The sequence below is a fragment of the Pongo pygmaeus genome, chromosome 2 (genome assembly GCF_028885625.2).
Source record: "Pongo pygmaeus isolate AG05252 chromosome 2, NHGRI_mPonPyg2-v2.0_pri, whole genome shotgun sequence".
NCBI lineage: Eukaryota > Metazoa > Chordata > Mammalia > Primates > Hominidae > Pongo > Pongo pygmaeus.
Window position 1 is genome coordinate 77,807,081 of NC_085930.1, and position 25,597 is coordinate 77,832,677.

The 25,597-nt window shown below is 35.1% G+C and overlaps 1 protein-coding gene across 11 annotated transcripts in view; it reads right to left on the bottom strand.

Moving 5' to 3' along the window:
- CHL1 (cell adhesion molecule L1 like) overlaps positions 1 to 25,597 on the bottom strand; it is a 213,735-nt gene that overhangs the window by 55,824 nt on the left and 132,314 nt on the right. For 10 of the 11 annotated variants that reach the window (XM_054482123.2, XM_054482117.2, XM_054482120.2 and 7 more), the window contains 5 exons: positions 14,500 to 14,622; positions 13,342 to 13,512; positions 12,377 to 12,424; positions 10,699 to 10,819; positions 3,346 to 3,530 (listed from right to left, as the gene is read on the bottom strand). In XM_054482123.2, coding sequence (XP_054338098.1) covers positions 3,346 to 3,530; positions 10,699 to 10,819; positions 12,377 to 12,424; positions 13,342 to 13,512; positions 14,500 to 14,622 — 648 coding nt within the window. The remainder of the gene's footprint in view (positions 1 to 3,345; positions 3,531 to 10,698; positions 10,820 to 12,376; positions 12,425 to 13,341; positions 13,513 to 14,499; positions 14,623 to 25,597) is intronic. The other variant, XM_054482122.2, reaches the window with a different exon arrangement.

Genomic DNA, 25,597 nt, shown 5'->3' on the forward strand with positions numbered 1-25,597 from the left:
CCAAATCCAAGCTCCCCCAATATTTATCAAGTAACTCAAGAAGTTCTGAGCATTCACTAGGCTTCCTCACTATACTTTACCTTAACCCTTCTTTATAAGTTTTCTTTATAATTGCTTGAACATTTACTTTGATGCTTTTCATCTGTTTCTCCTATAGAAGTAAGCTGGTCCTGAGTCATGTAATATTGAGAGAGACTTGAGTCAAGCTTGTTCTGCTCAGACACAGCTGCTTCTTGAGCCTTAAAACCAAAAATTCTGAGGAAAAATACCATCCTCATAGAAACTCATTATTTTATCTATTATCCTAAGACATATGGTAACAGATGAAAATTGCTTATGTTGAAACTTTATGCATTTTCTCATAATTGTAAATACAAAAGTAAGATGATACATATTTCTCATGTTGCTGGAAACAGATGCAAATGTCTGAACATTGGGACTATATATTAAGCAAGCTAAATAGAGATGTTTATCACTAGGAAAAAAGACAAAATAAAACAAACTTGGTACCTATAGAACATACAACACTGGTTATTTTTAGTAAAACTGTTTCTTCACAGGTTCTTATTAAAATCTGTATTTTAATAAATCAAAAATTGTTAGGTTCAACAAAAATTGGATTTAATTGCAACATTTTAGAAATAGATTTGTTATTTGAAAACAAGGATTTCTCAAGTATATTAATGACTGAGTTGCATTTGATTGTATGACAACCTTTGAAAATGCAAAAACATTTTGGATTATGTTATGGCTCTATAATTATATATAAATGCTTTCCTATTTCACTTACTAAAATTTAAAGGCTTTAAATAATTCAAAAGTTGACAACATAAAAATTATTGGTGGGAGCTTATTTTTAAATAATCTATTGAAATGTGATTGTGATTATATTTTGATTTCTGGATGTAGACTGTTTTAGATGTCACTATAATATATCTCTTTTTACTGAATGTGTAATTAATCATATCTTAGATATTTAGAATATATAGTTGTACCTAGTCAAGACATCCTGGCTGCTTTTGCTCATACATATTATAGGATTTGAAGTGCAGTCTGATTTCATATTTAGGATGTTGCAACCTAAATTACAAGCTCATAGGATTTGATTATGTTTAGTGATAGGAAAGACATTGCACATACAGAAAGAATCCAATCCAATCCATGATTTTACTTAAGCACAATGGGTGTTTTCAGAATGGAGTAGATTTTCAAAATATATAATAGCATTGCTATTTTCTCACATGGCAAATCCTTGTTATTTAATTTGGGCTTCTAAAAAAGAGACAAAAAAGGAAAAGGAGAGGGTGCAAGAAGGCAGAAAAAATTGAATAAACACGAGCTCATCCATCCAGATGATTAACAAAGTTTTTATTTATTACCTCCACACTTTAGAAAAAAAAGTAAAAACTTCTTAAGCTCAATTTGTTTTTCACGTGCATAGGTAAAGGGAAACTCCAAAAACATACAACTGAAGGTACATTTAATAGTTTCTTACTAAAGAGAGAGGATTAAAAGTTCCTCATAAAAACATCATTTACATCTCAATGGTGCTAATAGCTGTTTTATGAGTAGTGAGAACAATTTGTTCAGGAAATCTATATTCCTTTGGAGTCCTATAGTCAACATTTTAAATTGCATAATTAATTTTACATCTTTGATTTCCTTTTTTGCAACCCTTGCAATTCTTTTGAAAGGTTTGGTTTTATAGTCAAGAAAACTGTGGCCAGATTGTTAAAATATTCAGCTACCGTAGCTATGTTCCAGCCATCTGGAAGGGTTTCTAATAGTCAGCAACTTGGAGGAGAATCTAACAATTAGATATGTCTGGTTCGTGGGTGTGTGTGTGCCAGGGAGGGGAGGAGGGGGTTACAGAAAAATACCCCTGTTGCATGATGTAGCCAAATTATATAGAAACATCAAATGATGACTAAAAATATACATAACATAAATCTTTCAAACTCTTCTTCTCTGAATTTCTTTGTGAATAATTTAATGTCAAAGGAATATATCACTGTTTGGCAGATGTTGACGTTAATGCATAATATTGGGCTTTCTTCTATATAAGTTTTGCTTTTGTCAAGGCAAAGAAAATAAAACTCTCAACTTTGGTTTTCTATTCTTCCTACCTTAAATAATAATACGCATTATGGAGAAGGCTTGGAAATACAGTGTTATTCCAAACAGGGGTATGACTAAATCAACTATATTAACATTTACTTGGGAGGAGAATTTGTGTCTGAGTCCTTTTTTTTTTCCATTAATTTAAACAACAGGCCATTACTTAGGTGTTCCTTGTGCAAACTAAAGTTTTAAGAGGTGAACTTTACTGGAATATTAATGGGTGCCCTAGAGCACTAGTTCACTAAATTGTAGTCTAAAAAGAATAATTCCTTTCAGTAGTTAAGCTTACACTGCACTAAATAAGTACAAATGCAGTAATCATTCCATTAATTTGATCAATACAGTCAACTAAATTGTAGATAGAAAGCCTCAGTGTGATTGAATCCACAGAAAATAGTCTGTGTCAATCACATTCAGAGGACTAGACAAACTTCACATCAGCCAAAAAGGCACAGCACTAATAACTACATTCCATATTTAAATGATATCATCTTTGCCTACTTATTCCTATAAATGTAACTAACACCAATAAAACCTTGATTGATCAAAATCTCTGAATTTACAGAGAGATGATGACTTGAATATAATGTTTTTGCACTTTTTGAGAGAATTAATATCATAGCATACAGTCTATTCTGTTTTGCCTGTAAGTAACATATTGAATTTATCATCTGAACCCAAGATATGGATTACAAAAATGTTATATCCAGGAAAGAGCTAACACAACAATTTGCCTGCCTCTTTCATTTCTTTGGTGAAGAGCCTGAGGTACAGAGAGTGAAATAAATGGCGAAGGGCACAGCAAGTTAATTGCAGGATTAGGAAGCAAAATCCAAGCTTTCTTCCAGGCTCATTTTAATACTTTCTTTCATCATAATCCTTACTGCTGCTTTTATGATTTAATATTATGAAATGTATATGTGTATCACAATAAAAATAATTTAGGAGACTAGCTTTAATGACTATTTGAATAAATCATGTAAACTGTCTGTGTTTAATCCCTAACATGAGATCTTTTCTTGTCATTTGTCCCTTCTATGGCGTTTTGAGGCATAAATGACAAATCTGCTTAATTGAAGTGTAATATAATTCAGTGCCCACACTACAATTAAAAGTTGAAACTGTTGACCTGTTTTAACATATATGATTTGGAAGCAAGGCCTACCACGTGTGTAAAGTTACTTTTTTGAAAAGCAGAGAAATAGACCAACATGGGAAAGGTACCTTCTACTATAACATGAAAATCATGAGTGGCTGTTCCCAAGAAATTGCTGGCTGTGCAGCGATAATTTCCTTTGTCCTGGTAGGAGACATTCTCTATCTTCAAAGTCTTGCCATAATTTTCTTTTGTTTCTCTCCCCTTTGGTAAGTCACCACCAATTTTGTTCCAATCAACCTGTGGAGTTGGCCTGCAAAAAATAATTAAATAAATAAACATTTTTTTTAAAGTGGAAAGTAAAATATAAAGAAAACCTCAGGACACATCCTTTATCAAGCTGCTTTCACATATGTGCTCATATTCCACTTAATCACATCATCCTTACCAGTGTACAGACACAACCACCACCATCAATAGTGAACACTGGTGTTGAAGCAAGTCTCTTTCACTGAAAGTTCCTCTAATGGTCTATCTCCTTGGAAATCTTCTCTCTCCTCTATTACAAGGGCTAACTACATGTAAGTGCTGACTAGGTGTGGCTGGGTGAAGGATAAATAGTTGGAGCTCATTGAATTAATATTACCAAGATATTTTCCAAGTGTGAAAATCTCCCTGTGGGTGGTTTGAGGCAGCCAGTGATAACATCCCTATTCCCTGTTTGTGTAAAACACAGTAAAGTAGGACCTAACAGTCAGCAGAGAGAAGTTTCCCCTTTAATCCTATGATGCTGATAATGGAGAATGTGGCTCCTGTGTGAAAGCTAGACATGTTGATTAGACCCATGAACAGCCAATTCTAGGGCAAGCTGGAATCTGTAGCACAGATGCTGCCTCCTGGATCACGTTCTCGCCCTTGTGGGGAGTAGAGGAAAGGAGGAATGAACCAAATCTTCCCTTACTTAGCGCTTTCAAAAGATTAGCTCACCCAGTCAAAACAAACAGGAAAGTAAAGACAAAACAAAACCAGCGTGATAACTTGTTACACACCAGCATGATAACTTTCCCCACCTTAGTAAGGAGGAAAATAGGACTGGGGAGTCAAGGCAGCTACATTAAGAAAAATCCATCTTGAATTGATTTTTGTATAAGGTGTAAGGAAGGGATCCAGTTTCAGCTTTCTACATATGGCTAGCCAGTTTTCCCAGCACCATTTATTAAATAGGGAATCCTTTCCCCATTGCTTGTTTTTCTCAGGTTTGTCAAAGATCAGATACTTGTAGATATGTGGCATTATTTCTGAGGGCTCTGTTCTGTTCCATTGATCTAATCTCTGTTTTGGTACCAGTACCATGCTGTTTTGGTTACTGTAGCCTTGTAGTATAGTTTGAAGTCAGGTAGTGTGATGCCTCCAGCTTTGTTCTTTTGGCTTAGGATTGACTTGGCGATGCGGGCTCTTTTTTGGTTCCATATGAACTTTAAAGTAGTTTTTTCCAATTCTGTGAAGAAAGTCATTGGTAGCTTGATGGGGATGGCATTGAATCTGTAAATTACCTTGGGAGGGATGGCCATTTTCATGATATTGATTCTTCCTACCCATGAGCATGGAATGTTCTTCCATTTGTTTGTATCCTCTTTTATTTCCTTGAGCAGTGGTTTGTAGTTCTCCTTGAAGAGGTCTTTCACATCCCTTGTAAGTTGGATTCCTAGGTATTTTATTCTCTTTGAAGCAATTGTGAATGGGAGTTCACTCATGATTTGGCTCTCTGTTTGTCTGTTATTGATGTATAAGAATGCTTGTGATTTTTGCACATTGATTTTGTATCCTGAGACTTTGCTGAAGTTGCTTATCAGCTTAAGGAGATTTGGGGCTGAGACAATGGGGTTTTCTAGATATACTATCATGTCATCTGCAAACAAGGACAATTTGACTTCCTCTTTTCCTAATTGAATACCCTTGATTTCCTTCTCCTGCCTAATTGCCCTGGCCAGAACTTCCAACACTATGTTGAATAGAAGTGGCGAGAGAGGGCATCCCTGTCTTGTGCCAGTTTTCAAAGGGAATGCTTCCAGTTTTTGCCCATTCAGTATGATATTGGCTGTGGGTTTGTCATAAATAGCTCTTATTATTTTGAGATACGTCCCATCAATTCCTAATTTATTGAGAGTTTTTAGCATGAAGGGTTGTTGAATTTTGTCAAAGGCCTTTTCTGCATCTATTGAGATAATCATGTGGTTTTTGTCTTTGGTTCTGTTTATATGCTGGATTACATCTATTGATTTGCGTATATTGAACCAGCCTTGCATCCCAGGGATGAAGCCCACTTGATCATGGTGGATAAGCTTTTTGATGTGCTGCTGGATTCTGTTTGCCAGTATCTTATTGAGGATTTTTGCATCAATGTTCATCAAGGATATTGGTCTAAAATTCTCTTTTTTTGTTGTGTCTCTGCCAGGCTTTACCATTCAGGACATAGGCATGGGCAAGGACTTCATGTCTAAAACACCAAAAGCAATGGCAACAAAAGCCAAAATTGACAAATGGGATCTAATTAAACTAAAGAGCTTCTGCACAGCAAAGGAAACTACCATCAGAGTGAACAGGCAACCTACAAAATGGGAGAACATTTTCGCAACCTACTCATCTGACAAAGGGCTAATATCCAGAATCTACAATGAACCCCAACAAATTTACAAGAAAAAAACAAACAACCCCATCAAAAAGTGGGCGAAGGACATGAACAGACACTTCTCAAAAGAAGACATTTATGCAGCCAAAAAACACATGAAAAAATGCTCACCATCACTGGCCATCAGAGAAATGCAAATCAAAACCACAATGAGATACCGTCTCACACCAGTTAGAATGGCAATCATTAAAAAGTCAGGAAACAACAGGTGCTGGAGAGGATGTGGAGAAATAGGAACACTTTTACACTGTTGGTGGGACTGTAAACTAGTTCAACCCTTGTGGAAGTCAGTGTGGTGATTCCTCAGGGATCTAGAACTAGAAATTCCATTTGACCCAGCCATCCCATTACTGGGTATATACCCAAAGGACTATAAATCATGCTGCTATAAAAGACACATGCACACGTATGTTTATTGCCGCATTATTCACAATAGCAAAGACTTGGAACCAACCCAAATGTCCAACAATGATAGACTGGATTAAGAAAATGTGGCACATATACATCATGGAATACTATGCAGCCATAAAAGATGAGTTCACGTCCTTTGTAGGGACATGGATGAAACTGGAAATCATCATTCTCAGTAAACTATCGCAAGAACAAAAAACCAAACACCGCATATTCTCACTCATAGGTGGGAATTGAACAATGAGAACACATGGACACAGGAAGGGGAACATCACACTTCGGGGACTGTTGTGGGGTGGGGGGAGGGGGAAGGGATAGCATTGGGAGATACACCTAATGCTAGATGACAAGTTGGTGGGTGCAGCGCACCAGCATGGCACATGTATACATATGTAACTTACCTGCACATTGCGCACATGTACCATAAAACCTAAAGTATAATAATGATAATAATAATAATAATAAAAGAAAAAAAAAGAAAAAAGAAAAAAGAAAAAAAATAAAATAAAATAAAAACCAAAAAAAAAAAAAAAAAAAAAAAAAGAAAAATCCCTCCTCATGAAAACCAGACAAGTGTAGAAGTCATACCCTCTGGACTCATTTGATTTAAAAATTATGTGGAAAGCATAAAGGGTTGATTCTAAATGAAGGATGACTGTCTTTTTCTCTTCCCCAGTCAGGCTCTATAAGTGAGTAGAAGAAACAGCTTTGCTAATTTTTTGATGCTACATTTTCCTCTCCATATTTCTTCTTATTATTAATAGCTGTAGGTTATTTGGTACATTCTAAAGATGGGCATTATTGTAATCATTTAACAGTAAGGAGTCTGAAGCTCCAGTAAATTAATTTCTTAAGGTCACTGGAGCAATAAATGATATACCACAACTTATATTTGTCTACTCTAAACTTGTTCCTTTTTTATCAGTGTGTTCTATTATTTTGTGCTTTTCAACCTATGTCCTTCCTAACTCTATAGTCTTAGAATATATGCTTCCTGTCAAATTGCCCATTAGTTACTATGTAATAATTGAACAATTTCTTGAAATCGTGTGTGTCAATATTCTCAAATTATTTGTATTGATAGTTTGTGGTTAAAATAATTCAGTTATTTATGCAAAAAAAAATTGGAGGTAAAGATGAAGGCTCTTTAATCTATATATATCTACTCTTTTCTTTCTTCCTTCAAGGCTCAAATACTAATGTGCTGTGCAGCCTGGAATAATAATCTTATATTTTACCAGCCTACGAGCACATGGCACACTTGTGTAGGAAACAGTAATGACGCCTGGGCAGACAGCTGTGAGAGTATATTAGCTGTTGGCTTTCTGAGTACACCACCTAAGAGGATGCATAGCCCAAGTCTCCTAACTGCTGGCTTTTCACTCCATCTGTCAAAATGACAATTTGCCAAGTTATAGGCTGCTCTGGAACTCAGTTCCCCTTAAACAGGATTTTTTCATGAGTCCATCCTTTAATAGAGCAAGTAACTCACTTTCAGCAAGATCTCCCAGACTCCCTAGTCTTTGGGTCTTTGAAAACTAGTCTAATTTTCTAATACCATTTACTTGAAAGAATAAAGTAAAATAATTATCTAAAGTATTATGTGAAAATGAGATATAATTTAATCTCAGGATAGGTCTATACCATGGCAAAAATTTCCATCTCTATTCTTGCCAATTTTTTATACCTCCTGCCTTTTTTTTAAAATTTAAAGAACATTTACTAACAGCATTTAAGCAATGTGTTTTGAGGGAAAATATATTGCTTAATACCTTTTTGCACACAAAATACACTACCTCATAATCTCCATTTTTTTTCAGGCCCTTGTCTGGCCAACTTTTATTTGTATATTTCTCTATTTATAAAGTAGTATCTTGTGAAAGAATTATACCTACTTTAAACCCATGAATTTACAAAACAGAAAAAAAAAAAACTATTTGAGCAGTGCACATGAGTCCACCTATGGCCATTTTATAAGTTTTCCCTCAAAACACATTTGTTCAGTTACTGTTGGTAAATGTCCCTTAAATTTAAAACAAAAGGAAATGAAAAACATTTGCAAGAATATAGCTAGAAATTCTTGCCAAGATGTAGACCTATCTTGAGATAAATTATATCTCATGTTCACCTGACACTTATAGATAATCATTTTACTTTATTCTTTCAAGTAAAATGTACTAGACAATTAGACTAGTTTTCAAAGACCCAAATATAGTGCTTGACACAAAATAATAGTACAATACCTTAATTATAATTATTTTTGTTACTATAGGAGGTTAATGGCTTGAACTTATTAGAAAAAGTTTTTTAAAGGACCCAAAAAACTTTTTAAAAATGTATCATCTTCTGAGAGAGGACCCAGATCAGACAGGATTACCCAACACAAAATCAGTATGAGTAAGAAGAAACTACTTCAGGCGAAAAATCTTAGGACAGCGCATCAAGAATTTTCATGTCCTTACAACAACATATATTTTCATCCACTCTATTTTTATATATTCCTTTATGACTCTCCATTTTCTAAAAAGCACATGAGAGCATTTCATCATTTTGAAGACATTCTGCACAGTTGCTAGTCAATCCAAGAGGTCAATGAAGGCATTTGTGGGAAATAAGAAAAAAGAATTACGGAAAGGATCATCCTGCCCAACTCAATATAATGATGAACTCTGCAAGAATTTAATTTTTACCACTATAAACACATACAAATACAACCAGTAGAGCAGGTTGTTGCCATCATGATTCAAACTCAACATGAGACTTTCCTCTTCTAAAATAATACACAGACTAAACATTCCAAACAGAGTCTGTGTCATAGTACTTCTAACTAATTTATGTAAATACACATTGGGAGTTGAAGCCAGACAAGCAACTTTGATATTTTTGGTGGTTGGAAAGAGAAATTTACAAAGCTTAGGGGCTGTAAAACCAATAAAATCTGCTCCATTTCTAAACCAGTCGTTCAGAACGTACTCTAAATTATGAATGAACATGATGTTTTGAATTTCAAATCCTAGTCCACTAACTAGAGTCCTCAAAGCCCTTAGCTTACGAACAGATTATATTTCAAATGAGTAAACTCAGGTGCTAGGAAGCTGGAATGCTTTTCCCAAGGTATCCTCAATGGTACGGAAGGACCGTAAGTTTGGAAGGATAGTGGTAAAAATAGGAGACCCTGTATGATTAAATATTAAATAAGATGGTCCCTGTTTACATGTACTTAACAGTAGTTAATAAATGGAACAATTTTAAGAGGTGACCAAGTGAGGTCCTTTAGGGTTTTCTTGGAGGATTTAGAAAAGTGCATTGCGGGCTGGGCCTGGTGGCTCATGCCTATAATCCCAGCACTTTGGGAGGCCAACTCAGGTGGATCACAATGTCCAGAGATCGAGACCTTCCTGGCTAATATGTTGAAACCCTGTCTCTACTAAAAATACAAAAAATTGACCAGGCGTGGTGGCGCACACCTGTAGTTTCAGCTACTCAGGAGGCTGAGGCAGGAGAATCGCTTGAACCCAGGAGGCAGAGGTTGCAATGAGCTGAGATTGCACCACTGCACTCCAGCATGGGTGACAGAGTGAGACCCTGTCTCAATAAATAAATAAATAAATAAATAAATAAATAAATAAATGGATTGCTTTTTCAGGTGTAAAGAAAGTTCACTTAATTAGAATTTGATGTAAAACTCTCTTAAATTACATGGTCTGGACCTCCATGTGTGCAAAGGGCAGCAGGGTAAAAATAGATAAATAGGGTTCCTTGGAACCTGAAAAGGAGCAGATTTACTAAGTAACATAGCAAACAGGAGTGAGGCAAGATAGTATAGCATAGAGAGAAAACTCAGCACCAAAAGTGAGGGGCTGACTACCAACAACCTCATGCTTCTTAAACTTAACTAAGGAGAATGTTGTCATCATCCCCTCCATCCACAATATCATAAATTGACAGAGAGATCTAATTTTGTGAACCTGTTACTGCCTGAAGTCTGTAGAGTGAAGTACAAATTACTTCCTCCAGAGATATAACAACAGAATTTATTTTTATTATTTATTTTATTTTATTAATTTTAATTTAATTTTATTTTAGATGAGGTCTTGCTCTGTCATCCAGGTTTTAGTGCAATGGCATTATCATAGCTCACTGCAGCCTCAAACTCCTGGGCTCAAGCAATCTTCCTGCTTCAGCCTCTTAAGTACCTGGGATAACAGTCCTGAGCAGAACATCTGCAGTGCCGAGCAGAATATCTGCAGTGCCTGGCAGAATTTAATTTTTTTAAGGAAATAATTTTAAAATATCTTTGCAAGCACAGTCAATGTGCTTGATGTCTTATTCTTTACAGAACTGGATGGACAAAGTCATGAGTGAGAGTCAGGTTACTCACAAGCCTTCAGCAAAACACTCAAGCAGCAAGGTTTCCCCTTTGAGGATGGTAATTGAAGACTCACTGCCACTCTCAGTGGGAGGCAACAGCAGTTTGGGTTTTCTTTGCTTGATGGAATTTGCTACAAAATAGAAAAGAAAAGTCAGAATTTTTTCAAATTAATATACATAAAACTCTGTGACACCACATCTTTCTTAAAACAAAAAATCCGACACACATGAGTGTGTGTGTGTCTGTGTGTGTGTTCTATGCACATTTCCACATATTTCCATTTAAATAGACTCCTCTTCTCTCTTACCATGAAGCATGGGTTGTCTCTCATATGTTTTTACTGAGCATAGCACTGCCAAATTTTATAAATATTATTATTTATACCATATCTGCTAACTCAGAAGGTCAAACAGAAGTCCTTAATTGAAAATCTATGATTTTATATTCTATACTTCAATCATGTCATGTGCAATGACTTTATGTTTATGTTTTTATTTAATTTAAATTGCCTAAGAATTTAATAAGGTTTCTGCTAAAAACAGCTTCCTCATTCCTGCACTCAGAAATTCTCACTGAGGAAGGCTGTGTTAGACACTAGGCATCTATGAATTTATCAAGCTCTTTCGGCAACTCTACCTGTAGTCTCAGTTCCTTAAAGAAAAACACAGTTTTAGGAAATGATTAGCAAGCATCCTCACTACCTGCATATTGAAATGTCCCATTTCTTATTTTCTTAAGAATACTTTTCAAATACAATGGCAAATTAGGAGACTTCCATCTTCAAAGGGACTTAAGCCGTAGACAGTCTTCTATACTTCGTGTTTATTTTTTGAAAAATAATTCTTGAATATGTACAATGTGTAATGATTTTTCATTGAGTGCTTTGAAAATATAGCACTATATATGTTTGAGTTATTAATCCCAAAGGAAGTGATGTTGGGGATGAGTCAGTCCACCTTAAAATTGACAATTCTTCAAAAGGAGCTTACATCCTCCTCCACTGAACTTGCAAGTATATAAGGTATCTAAGTTATCACTGGTCCACGTTTTATAGAGAATATTTGCTGCAATTATGTAAATGACTCTTTTCATTATAGAGAACTCGCCTGCTATACAACTCAGATTTACTCAGGCATTTTCCATAGAATACAAGTTCTGGTAGATGTTCTATGGGGGAAAGAATTGAATAAAAAGATCACATAGACACATGAACTTGAAAAATGCTACAAACTTTTTTTCTTAGAAAGTAACAATGTACAGTTGCATGTCAAATATTTCAAGAAGACTTGCAGAAAAAAATCCACTTAACTTTCTTAAACTCGATGTTTTCTCTATGTCTTTTGACACTTAAACATTTCTTTTCTTTCTGCAAAAGTATCAACCTTATATACCATAAGAGACGTTTTGGAAGACCCAAAATAATTACTCCATTAAATATCTCTATCTGTCTATTCAATGCATTATATATAAGTATTTCATTATATTTATATAGTTATATATTTATAAAAATCACTCCCTTTGCATATATTTAAGAGGGCATGGGGGGCAATAGAACCTTCTAAGTTAAGATGTTTTTCATAATAACAGTATTGTAATAAACTTAAGAGGATATTAAAGAAAAAATTCAAAATCTGAGATGACAATGAGCTATAAACAAATGCCAACACTCCACACGGGTTCAACTTACCCTTGGAACCAATTTCTGTGGATGAACTTGAGTCATTAGCATGCTTTACTGAAATAAAAAAACGGAAGGAAAAAAACACAAACATAATGGTGGATGCGGATATCAATAAAGAATGAAAAGTCATATTTTTGTCTTAGAAAAATTACAAAATGATGTAGAACCATGCTTCACTAGAACATTGCCTTTGGGAATATAGTTTTACATAGAAAATAATTACAGTGAGTTTAATCTTGAATTACCACAGATGAATCCAGGTGGAGAAGATTCAAGTTATAGCTCCATTGAAGAGAACTGAGGCTACTAGAAGAATGTTATAGTGAAGCCCTGGCATGGTGTATCTACACATAAAAGTGAAAAAATCATGGACCAAATTAAACAATGAAATGGTAATGCCAACTTTCAACTATACCACGGCCAATTATTCAGTCAGCAAACTGTTGGGGATTATTTCTTCCCTTTGAATCTTATGGTTCTTCCTCCCTCTAATTACTTTTCCCATTTGGGAACCCAGGCTGGCATCCGCAGAATCAAGTAGGGAAAGGAGCGATTCAAGTAAGTTTGCCAATTTGGTGATACAAATTTCCTTTTTTTTGCCTCTATTGTTTTCTCCCCCATTTTCAGTCTGCCAGTTTATCCAAGATCACAGTGAATCAATGCCCAAGATTTGCTTAGAAAACCCTGGAATTTCATTGTATATTTCATCCACTGAAAATGACAAGATCCTGCAGATGTCAGATGAAATACATTTGTCCTGTGAATTGAGATTTGATTTCCTGGCTGTGAGAGACAGAGCTACTGTGGATCTGCAGCTGCAGATGTCTATTTCATCTGGAAGAAGTCTCTAGAGTTGAACTGAACAATGGCGGAAAATATCAACCCAGCTTTAAATGACTTCAGCCAGAAGGAAATTACAGACACATTTGCATTCAGCATACATGATGAAACAATAAATTATTTGGACTTACAACTGTTAACTGTTAGTTTCATTGGCATTTTCTGTACAATAGTCCTTAATCTTGGAAATGCAGCAAAGCAACAGTAATCATTGCGACTGTCTTTTTCTTCCACGTTTGCGAAGTATAGATCTCCCTTTTGGCTCATGTATACTCTTTCATCTTGTTCGATGTGCTCTAATTCTGAAAAGAGATATCTTGCCATTGAAAAGGGCAATTGTCCCTTATTGTGCTTCATCTTCCCTTTTCATTTTCTTCTACATTATTATTTCATTTGATTTTTCCTGTTTGCTCTTTAATTCCTCTCAAGTCTGGTCTTACTACAGGAACAATGAGCAAAAAGGAAAACAAAACAAAACAAAAACAGCAGCAAAACCCTTGGGAGCATACTTTTTACCATTAACCAAAGAAGTCCGCTGGTAGACAAACAGTGGTAAACTCTGTTTACCATCTTGGTTTCCACCTCTGCTCTATGAATCTGAATTGGCTTAACTGAAACCCGATCAATGCAGACAATGACCTAATTATCACTCGTATTTTCTGGGAATCACGTTTATTTAAAACATGATTTAAAAAGAAAAAACAAAAACCTCTCCAAAAGTTTTATCTGTGATATTAATCTCCCTGTTCTGGTTGCAGCCTGGAAGTTTCTAGGGGAACTGACGTCTGGAACAATTGGCTGTACCTAAGAGTAGCTTCATTTGCTTTCTTCTGAGTGCTGTACAAATAGCATTTTTCTCTATGGTTCACAATGAGAAAACATGTAGAGAGCACTGCTAAGGCATATGCTAGAAATAGACTTTACAAAGCTAGAATTTCAGATCAGAGTCAGCAAACCTTTTAGAAAATTAAGCAAAAAAGTTAATACTAATTTCTTGGTAGGTGACTGCAATTAGCAGGTAGAACATTACTAAAATAGAAAGATGAAGCTAACAACACAAACTCATGCCATCCTCAGCTTTCGCATGATCTATATTCCAAAGGTAAGTGTACTGTTTGAAATATACGAAGTATTGTCTTCATAGACAAACCTTATCATATTAGTAGCATCTCCTCTTCAAATATGAAAAAAATTAAGAGATTTTTATTTTGTCTTTGGATTCATTGTTATTGATATGATGGATAGAATTAAAATGTCCCCCTTTTTTGATGGAACGGAGCATTACTTACCAATATTCATCCAATAAATGTGTAAAGGTGGGAGGCCTTTGGGAGGATTGCATGGGAGGACAATTGGATCTCCCTCCTCCACTTCAAGAGGGTCAATTTTTTCTTTTGGGAATTTTGGAACACCTGGTGTAAAAAATCATTTTAATGTGTTATTTTAAAATTAACTTTGACTATAACAACAAATATCTTAATACGTTCTTTTTTTTTTTCAAAATTGAGCAATTTAAATAAATTCTATGCTACAGATCCTGGTTCTTACATCTCCCCTGCAGAGATAAATACTATTAAGAAACTGGTGTGCATCTTTACACAACTTTAAAAATATTTCTGCATTTTGAAACCCCAGACAATAATGTTTTTGTTATGCGACAACAATAAGGCAATAACATACTTGTGCATATTTCTCTGAGCATATATATAAACCCAGAGTCACAGGATTTTCTTGCTTTAGCTTTGATAGATGTGAAATCTTTTTCTCCAAACACTGATTTCACTTTGGGCAGTTACATATTCTTTATCTCTCGCTTTATTGGGAAGGCCTTGAATGTGATTGGCAAGTATTCCATTCAGTGCATTAACCACACTAAATAAAAACTTCTAAGCCCATATGGAGAAAATGGTAAGAATGCAATGAAAAGTCAAATTTGACCACTTTAAGTTGCAAAAAGAGCCATCCACATTGAAATTACTCCCAGTAAATAAAAATTTAAATGAAATGAAATTGATGTAGGAAATGAGACTTGTCAATATTTCAACCTATTGTTTCCTCCCCACACTGGAGTCAATTTATTAAAAGAGCAATGCAGTTATAATCAGAATATAAGTCAGAATTGTGCAGAATTTGAAATCTAACACCAAAGTTTAATATTTTTATGGAAGTATTGATATTTATAAGGATATTCAAAATATATTCTTCCTGAGCATTACAATGATGTCTTTCAACTTTTGTTGGGGGAATTTGCATTATAGAATTACACAGTCTCTTGTGGAGGAGAAGGATCTTAGGAAGGCATTTATAACAGTCCCGACTTGACGGACTTCATTAGAAGTTATTTATTTGTATGTTTCATTCTTAAATTATGATTTACAGCCGATTTTCGCTGTTCTTGGAAATCTAAAGGTTTACTCATTTACCGTAAAATTTCTTCTTGAGAAGGTTTGTGCACTTCCTATATATTTGTCCTATAGCCCCTCAACCCCCATCCATGCCTTTAGAGGTTGAGGGAACTTGCTGACATTTCTCTTATTGATGCACCAGCTGGTTACAGTGAATTGCTTTTTGTCTAAATTCAAGGACCTTTCAAGGCTTAACATTGCAGGGGGCGGTGTGGTTATTACACTGCCTTTGCAATTTTGGAAAGCAGACTTTGGTTCTCTTTATACATTCAGCCATGTGACAGTCCTTTAGTGGATTTCCTCTTGCTCAACTCGTTCTATGAGATTCCTTTTAGAAAGTCTCTGGAAACATTTTTGAAATAGCAACCATCTTTGAATCACATTTTTGCTATAGGTAGCATGAAATTTCCCTCAAAAGTCAGGAAAGTATGTTTAATATATTCGCTACATTAAGAGCTTGTAGATAAAATATCATGCCAGCTATTTGGTAAAGCCTCGGCTTTGATTGACAGCAAATGTTATGGAAAACATTTTGCAGAAAGCACACCTTATAGACATAAGGCATAGTAATATACAAAATGTTTATATACCCAAATCTCCAAATTCAAACCACTTATTTAGTTTTATTTGCTGTAACTTAAGCCCAGTAAACACTGGCATTGAAGTCAGTGGTGCTGTTGGGTAGTTGGTGAATCTATCTATACTCAGACAGAAGAGGCAGCAGAGGAAATAAAATATGGATTAGAAAATGGAAAGGGCATGTAATCCACTTCGATAACAAGCAAACTATACAGTGCCTAATATGAATACACAGTTCACTGGATAATATCTATTGTAAAGTAGTTAATTAATAAGATGTATAAATCCCTAATTGGAGAGCTGCTCCCTGAGAGCGTTCAAAAAAGTCTAGCAATTCGAGCAGATAGTACTGCCAGTGAAGCATTATCATCCTTGCATTAATTAAATCTAGATTATACAATTCTAATTCTGAAAATGTAAATTTGTAATTCAACTGGCTTCTAAGGCACCAACAATAAAAAGAAAAGAAAATTTATAACTCTACCAAAACTGCTATCGCATGCCATTAATCTTCAGAACAGCTTTTAACTAAATACAAAATGAATATTGGAAAACAGGGATGCATACTTATACATCAATAAATTTAAGGTTTTAGAAGATATATAAATGGCATTAATTTTTCAGGATTTTTTTATGTCTTATCCTTTGACTTTGAAACTATTTAGTGAGTTTGATGGCACGATAAAAAGTGAAAATTTTAACATTTACGGATAAATGTGAAATTTAATTACTATAACACAACAGCAGACATGAAGTCTACCTCAATTCAAATAAAGAAATGACTCCATTTAAAAATAAATACAACCAGTGGCATTTACTGTGTTTATCTGGTGATAAACATTAGCATTGTTGAGTTTGGACAACAGTAATACTTTTAAAAGTAAATTAAAAAAATAATTTTTTCTGTAAATGAGGTAATTACACTCCTTTATCTTGCCAATATATTTCACATGGGTACTTCATCAACACCAAAACCAAAAATCACTTAACTTTGTTTCAACAAGACTGGACTTGATCCTGAATGGCCTCTCTGCAAAGGGATCAGAATCAACTTGCACATAACAATCTACCTAAGCAGAACTTCAAGAATGTTTGCACTTTGGGAGGCTGAGGTGGGAGGATCACAAGGTCAGGAGATCGAGACCATCCTGGCTAACATGGTGAAACCCCGTCTCTACTAAAAATACAAAAAAAGGTGCTGGAGAGGATGTGGAGAAATAGGAACACTTTCAAACTGTTGGTGGGACTGTAAACTGGTTCGACCATTGCGGAAGACAGTGCGATTCCTCAGGGATCTAGAACTAGAAATACCATTTGACCCAGCCATCCCATTACGGGGTATATACCCAAAGGATTATAAATTATGCTGCTATAAAGACACATGCACACATATGTTTATTGTGGCATTATTCACAATAGCAAAGACCTGGAACCAACCCAAATGTCCAACAATGATAGACTGGATTAAGAAAATGTGGCACATATACACCATGGAATACTATGCAGCCATAAAAAATGATGAGTTCATGTCCTTTGTAGGGACATGGTTGAAGCTGAAAACCATCATTATCAACAAACTATCGCAAGGACAAAAAACCAAACATTGCATGTTCTCACTCATAAGTGGGAACTGAACAATGAGAACACTTGGACATAGGAAGGGGGACATCACACACCGGGGCCTGTTGTGGGGTGGGGGGATGGGGGAGGGATAGCATTAGGAGATATACCTAATGTAAATGACGAGTTAATGGGTGCAGCATACCAACATGGCACATGTATACATATGTAACTAACCTGCACATTGTGCACATGTACCCTAGAACTTAAAAGTATAATTAAAAAATAAAAAATAAATAAAAAGTAGCCGGGTGTGGTGGCTGGTGCCTGTAGTCCCAGCTACTTGGGAGGCTGAGGCAGGAGAATGGTGTGAACCCAGGAGGCTGAGCTTGCAGTGAGCCGAGATCGCGCCACTGCACTCCAGCCTGGGTGACAGAGCAAGACTGCGTCTCAAAAAAAAAAGAATGTTTGGAAATCCCATTATAACCAAGTCTAGATGAGATCAATTTCCTTTCTATTTAATGCCACTGTTAATCTATTTGCATCAGCAAAGGAAGCATATCACAGCATCTATCTTTTCACTCTTCTCCATTAGGCTTTCACATTTATTATTCAGTGTCATAGACAGATTTCTAGCAATAACTAACACGAAGGGTATAAGTGACATTCAAATATATTCACATCTAGGTTTTTGAAAACTTCCCCAGTTAAAATCTATCATGGAAAAACTTCCCTACAGACAAGTTAGCTGCACATGAGTCTTATTACCACAACTATCAAGGCACAACCAACCTGCAAATACAAAATTTGCAGGAGCTCTATGACTTCAGGTGCTGTCAATGAGTTTTGAAAACTCATCATGCCAATTATTTCAACATAATATACAGAAAAATAGCATCTTCATTCCTGAAATAAAGAAGACTTCTGAAAAGAGAATTTTTATCTATAGGATATCCTACAGCATAAACTAGGTTCTAGCCCAGGCACTAGAAAACTAACTGGTTACAAAGATTCAGACCAATATCTTTACCTTTCTGTATCTCATTTTGTTTTCCTTTGGCATCTTAGAATCCTTGGAATTCATCTCTCTAGGCTCCTCAAACACCTCACCAGGGTAGAAGCTTCTTAACGGTAGAGATATAATAAAACCTAAGCTGTGTAATCCCATCATGTCAACATGCTTAATAGTGAAGAGTAGCAGTGAAATGGTATCAGGGAAATTTAACTAAATACAATTCATGCTAACTAACCACGTTGATGAAAAAAACAAAAAACAAAAAACACTGGCATCTTAACCGCTACCATGTTAGGCAACACTACAGATTATCTTTCTCGGGCACTCAAGGAACAAAATAGAAGGTTTTCTTATATTTTCCTGTTTCTAGATGATACTTTAATCTAGTATCAAGGTATTTTCAACAAAGAAGTACAATTCCTTTTTGCTCATCTATAGCATGTGTTAGCTGAATCTCAAAGTATAGACAACACCATGTAGCATCAGATTATCCATAAACACTGAGGTCAGCTGCTTGGGCCTGCGTCCTGGCTTCATCTGTTCCTATGTGATCTTCGAATCTGCTACTTAATATGTTTCAGTGTCCTCATTCATAAATGGGAAATGTAATAACACCTAACTCATTTGATTTATGCTGAAATTTAAATATTTCACATGAATCGATTAAAATAGGACCAAGCCCTTAAAAATTATTCAATACATGTTGGCTACTCCTCAAATATTTTCACTTTGCATGGTACAGCCAAATGCATAGAGACAAGGTGGGCAAAGGGGCAGGGAATTTTCTTCTGCTGCTGCTTCTGATTTTCTCCATAGCCTGCATCTTAACCTCTTCTGTGATTTTGTGCGATTATTTGAATTAACATTTTCAGAGGAGATGGAAGGACAGAGGGAAGAAAATCCTGTTCATTTCATGTAGAACATATGATTTGTTTATTGAATTATTTCCCCTTTTTCCATCATTGGATGAATCTTCCTATACCAAAAAGCTTTATCTATTTCGACTTGGCATTCTGTTTACAGGACTGGCCTGGTGAGCTTTCGAGTGCCGTACATTTCACTTAAATATGCTTGGCAAATTGCTCACAGTCTGCCATCATTGCCACAACTGCATGCTACTGAGTGCACACACTTTATCACCCCTAACTCCAGTTTCCTTTGGTAAAGAGATTTAATTGATTCCCATTTCCTGCAGAGTACCCCATTAATCCACTTAGGACTACAGAGAAATAACACTGGCTTTCAGTCCATGAGCTCATAATGAATTCATGCTAAGGAAGGACACCCAATTCAGCCCATTTCATTCCAGGCATTCACATACTTTGGTGAATCGGAGTAAAATCCTCGAACTTAATTAAAGCTTTAGAATTCAAAGTTGCACCCTTAATTGAACAAATTGATCTGTTTTTGTTGATTTGCACTTATTAATAGGAGAATTTAGCATAGGCTACAACATCCAGGTTTCCTACACTCCCCCTCCAAAATCAGGGTGATAAAAAGCCAGGGTTTATCTTAAGGAAATTGTCCTGAGGAATATGAGGAAGTTATGTTAACACAAATGTAGAAACCTAGTGCATGAATATTTCTAATTGGTTTTCATTAAATTATTATATAGAAGATTTCATCCTTGTCAGCCATTTCTTAGACTATTTTAATAGCATGTGCAAATTGCAGTGTTACTTTTATTCATTCTTTTATTCTTCAGCCTATCAACCAATAAATCAATCAAATAAAGTTAGTATGCATTCTTGTGACATCTACAAGGCAATGCAGAACAGGAAGGATATGATAGTCTGATATTTTTTCTCATTCTTAAGGATCCTAATTAATACATATGACAATCGATAGACTGACCCAAACAGTACACAACCAAATGCTTTAATAACCCCAGAGAATTTGCAGCATCACTATTTATAATAGCCAAAAGTGGAAATAATTCAAATGTTCATCAACTGGTGGATGGATTAACAGTAAACGATATCCACATAGTGAAATACTCTTCAGCAATATAGGGGAACAAACTACTGATATATGCTACTACATGGATGAACCTCCAAAACATGCTAAGTGAAAGAAGACATATGAAAAAGACCATATACATGATTCCATTCATATGAAATGTCCAGAAAAGTACATTTAAAGAGGCAGAAAGTTGATTGGTGGTTGCCTAAGGCCTGGAGATGGGAACAGAGAGTGACTGCAAATGGGCACAAGAAATCTTTTTGTGGTGATGGAAATATTTTAATACTAGATTATAATGATATTTCACTAAGAAAATTACTAAAAAAGTCATTGGCCGGGCACAGTGGCATGTGCCAATAATCCCAGCTATTCAGGAGGCTGAAGCAGGAGGATCACCTGAGCCCAGGAATTTGAGACCAGTGTGGGCAACATAGCAAGACCCCATCTCTAAGATAAATAAATAAATAAATAATGTATAAAAAGTATTACTTATACACTTAAAACAAGTAAAATTCATGATATGTAAATTATACTTCAAAAAGTTGTTTATAGCTGGGCATGGTGGTACATGCCTGTAGTCCCAGCTACTGGGGAGGCTTAGGTGGGAGGATCACTAGAGCCCAGGAGGATGAGGCTGCAGTGAGCCGTGTTTGTACCACTGCACTCTAGCCTGGGCAACAGAGCAAGATCCTGTCTCAAAACAAAAACAAACAAACAAAAAAGTTGTTTAAAATCCCAGAAAAAGGAAAAAAATAATCTAGGCTGGAATAGACCAGGAATGCTAACTGAAGAAATCTAATCTGTGCACTGAAGGGTGAGTAGTATTCAACAGTCAAATTAGGATTATTTATATTATCATTTTAACCTTACTGATAGTTGGATAATGAAGGCAAGAGAGTAGCTCCCTTCCTTTCCAGACCCAATCACCATATGCATGCACAGGATGTATATTTCTGGAGGACAGTCTTTGTTTTCATTCACTGTTAAATCCCAAATTACTAGAAAGTGGCTGGTGTATTACGGGAGTTTCAGGAAGATTGTTGACTAATTCACTGACAAAATCCCTATGCCACGTCTTGGATAATACATTTAGTTAAATAGTTTTTCATGTATATAAAAATGGTACATTGTTTGTTTGGTTCATGTTGTTGTTGTTTCTTTCACTCTTTCCCTAGGAAACTTAACTGCAATGTTGTTGAAAATAGAAAACTGGACATGGTATACAAAGGTTTCTGTTTGTTAACAGGAGATTGAGAAGTAGAAACTCTAACATTTGAATCACAAAGTTTCTATCAATCTTTGAGAAGAACCAATTCTCTACAGTTTAAGAGAAGAATCGATTAAAGATTGTAGGAAGCTTTAAATTGTCTCTGATTTATAAACTCCTAAGGATTGGGTTGGGTTACTATTCAATATATAGATGGTTGCAGAAAGCTGTCAGATGATGAAGTAATTTCAGGAAAGGCTGGAAATGATGCATAAGAAACCTAATTTATTTTGCTCTTTTCTGCAGCAGCAGCAAAAAAAAAAAAAAAAAAAAAAGAGAGCAATTATCCAACAACGTAGCTCAGATCCAACTCCCAGCTCTTAATACAATACTCTCATATCATATTCTGGTCAGAATTATCCTTATATTGTTCATGTCTTCACTTGGTCTGCCTAGATAATGACAGAAAAAAAATTGAAATCCTTTAATTGCAGAATCTTAAACCAAATTCTGCCATTCCTTTCTTTGCAATAGATCTAGCTGCTGCTTTTTCCTTTGTGTCTCCATAGCAACCACTAGAATTTAGGTTAGGAATCACCCTCATGACTTGCCTCCTACAACAGATATTTAATCTGTCCTTTTCTCTGGTCTTAACTTATTTCAGTTAAGTATATAAATGTAATATATAGTTTAACAATTATCAACCACAATTTTCATGGCAATGCTTTCTAATCCAGAATTCATGGACATTTCCTATTGAATGTCAGTTCAAATCCAAACTCCTGAGGACAATTTTCAGGTTGACATGTCACTGCTCTGATGCTAAAATATCTCAGTAACTCAGAAATGTCCACTTGAGACAAATCAGCGTGCTTCACACTTACTCATTTTAAGAATATAAAATGATTGTTTATCAAATAAATGTAAGTAAACACAAAGAAAGAAAGAAATACAATGGAAATCCATTCACTTACTACCCATTTTACAAAATAGGAATATCATCATCACCTTTTTGTCTGGTGCTGATCTCAACCCCCACTTCCACTTTCCAATTTTTACTTCCATTACAGGTAATTACTGCCATGAATATTGTTTTTATCATTCTCTTATTTTTCATTATAATTTTACAATAAAATTATGCCAATCAAAATTGTAGTCAGTTTTATGTATTTCAAACTTTCTCCAAGATTTACTTTTATTGCTCAACATATTCTTGACGTTTTATTCACTATTGAGTAGTATTTTTGGTATGAATAGAGCACAATGCATTGATCCATTCTACTTCGAGTGGACTGTTGTATTTTTACCAGCATATTTTTAAATACAAACAATGTGACCACAAATCTTCCTGGTACATATGGACAAGAGGCACATGCACATGAGCGAGGGAATGGAATTGTTTGGTCATAAGTAAGAGCATCTTCAACTAAGGAAGGGATTAGGGATTACAAAATGTTTTCCAAAGATCACGCAGTAAACTAGACTGTCATCAGTAGTGGATACGTATTCTGTTGGCTGTATATTGCAACCTAAAATTTTTACTTTCGGATTTTCCGATATTTCCCAATTGCGTAGGATCAAATGCTTTTATCACTAGGGTTACAATAGGTCTATTTCTGGTAACTAAAGATGTTGAACACATTTTCACATTTTTATTGACCCTCCAGTCTGAGGTTCGAGTTTATATATGTTGCCACTTTGTCATTTTTCTTTTTTTCTAAAGATTTGTAAAATTATTTATGAATACGTACTATTTTTAGTTATATGCATTGTCAATAATTTTTTTCTGAGTTGTGGCTTATTTTTGTTTGTACTTTCTTCCTAGAGTCTTTCGATAAAAAAAGGATCTAAAATCAAATGTAGGAGAACATATTCTTAATGATTTCCTTCATGAGGCTTTAATATGACTAAAGAAATCATCCCACGCTGGGCATGGTGGCTCATGCCTGTATCCCAGCACTTTGGGACACCGAGGCAGGAAGATTGCTCAAGGCTGGGAGTTCAAGACCACCCTGGGCAACATAGTGAGATCCCCATCTCTACAAAAAAAAATAAAAATAAAAATTGGCCAGGCATGGTAGCACTCGCCTGTAGTCCTAGTTACTCAGAAGGCTGAGATGGGAGGATCACTTGAACCCAGGAGTTCAAGACTGCAGTGAGCCATGAAGCCATGACTGCACCACTGCACTCCAGCCTGAGGTGGAGAGAGTGAGTTCCTGTCAAAAACAAACAAACAAACAAAAAAGCCAGAAAGAAAGAAAAGAAAGAAAAAGAAATCTTTCTCTGTATTTATGACCCTGGTGATAAACATATTGTTCAAATAGTCTAACTTTTTAAAACATTTTTTCCTTTCATTGTTCAGCCTTTTATCCACTCTGAGATGATTTTTTATATGATATGAGGTAGAAGTCCATATAAATGTCTCTCCGTGTGAATTATCAATTGTTCTACAATGTTTAGTTCAAAGTAAAGAGAGTGTGAGAGAGAGAGAGAGAGAGAGAGATCCATGCTAACATGCTAATTCCCTCAACTGTTTTTACATATGTGATGGTTTGTTTCTGGGTTTACTATGCTATTCTGATTTGTGTAACCCTGTACAGAACCATAATGGCTTAATTCCTGAATTAAGCTGAATCTTGATTTCTGAAAACAAGAATTCCCTATGACTTGTTTTTCTTCAAGAATTTCTACTGAATTTTGCCCTTTGTTCCTCAAATATATTTTTGAGTCAGCTGGTCACATTCCACAGAGAAACAGAAACTAAACTATAGGTGTTCTGATTTCAATTCTTCTATGTATCAACCCATTGAGAATGAGCATTTTAACTGCCATAGATTCTTCCAATAAATAGAAATAGTTGACTTATTTTCTATTTATCTAGATTTTTTTCGTTTTTTAATAAATATGGATACTTTCACTACAAAGATTACATACCACATTGTTGAATTTATTTTCTGCTTTTATACTATTTTCTCCCTTCACTCTAGTTTATTCTGTTGCCTTAAATTAGCTCATTCAGTTTTATCCTAAAATTATGTTACCTAATAAACTAAGATCATTAATTTTCATCCTTTATGTTTTTCTAATGTAAGTCTTTAAAATGATAAAGATCCCTCTAAATAATGCTTTCACTGCATTAAACATGTTTTGTTATGTAGAGTTTTCACTGTCATCACTTCAAAATATATTCTATTTTCCTTATCATTTGGTACTTGACCTAAGACTCACTTAGAAATATATTTATTAGTTTTCAAAGATATAAGTTTTTTAAGTTTTCTATTTATTATTGATTTCTAACTTAATTACATTTTGATATTTTCCTCATAGCCCAATATATCATCAAATATAACCTTTTACCCTGTGTGTATGAAAAAACTCATTTTGCTGTGTTAGTTACAATATTCTATATGTTTTCATTAGATAGAGCTTGTGATTGTACTCTTTAAATCTTCTATATGCTTACTGATGTTTTTCTCTTCTTGAGTGAGCAAATAATGAAAAAGATATGTTAATATCTCATTATTATGGTGAATTTGTCTATTTCTCTTTGTAGTTCTATTTTTGCTTCAGGCATTTTAATATTATATATGTCTAGTAAATTAATTTCCATGAAGGCTTTTACAAATAAAGTCTGTTATGACTGATATGAATATGGTCAT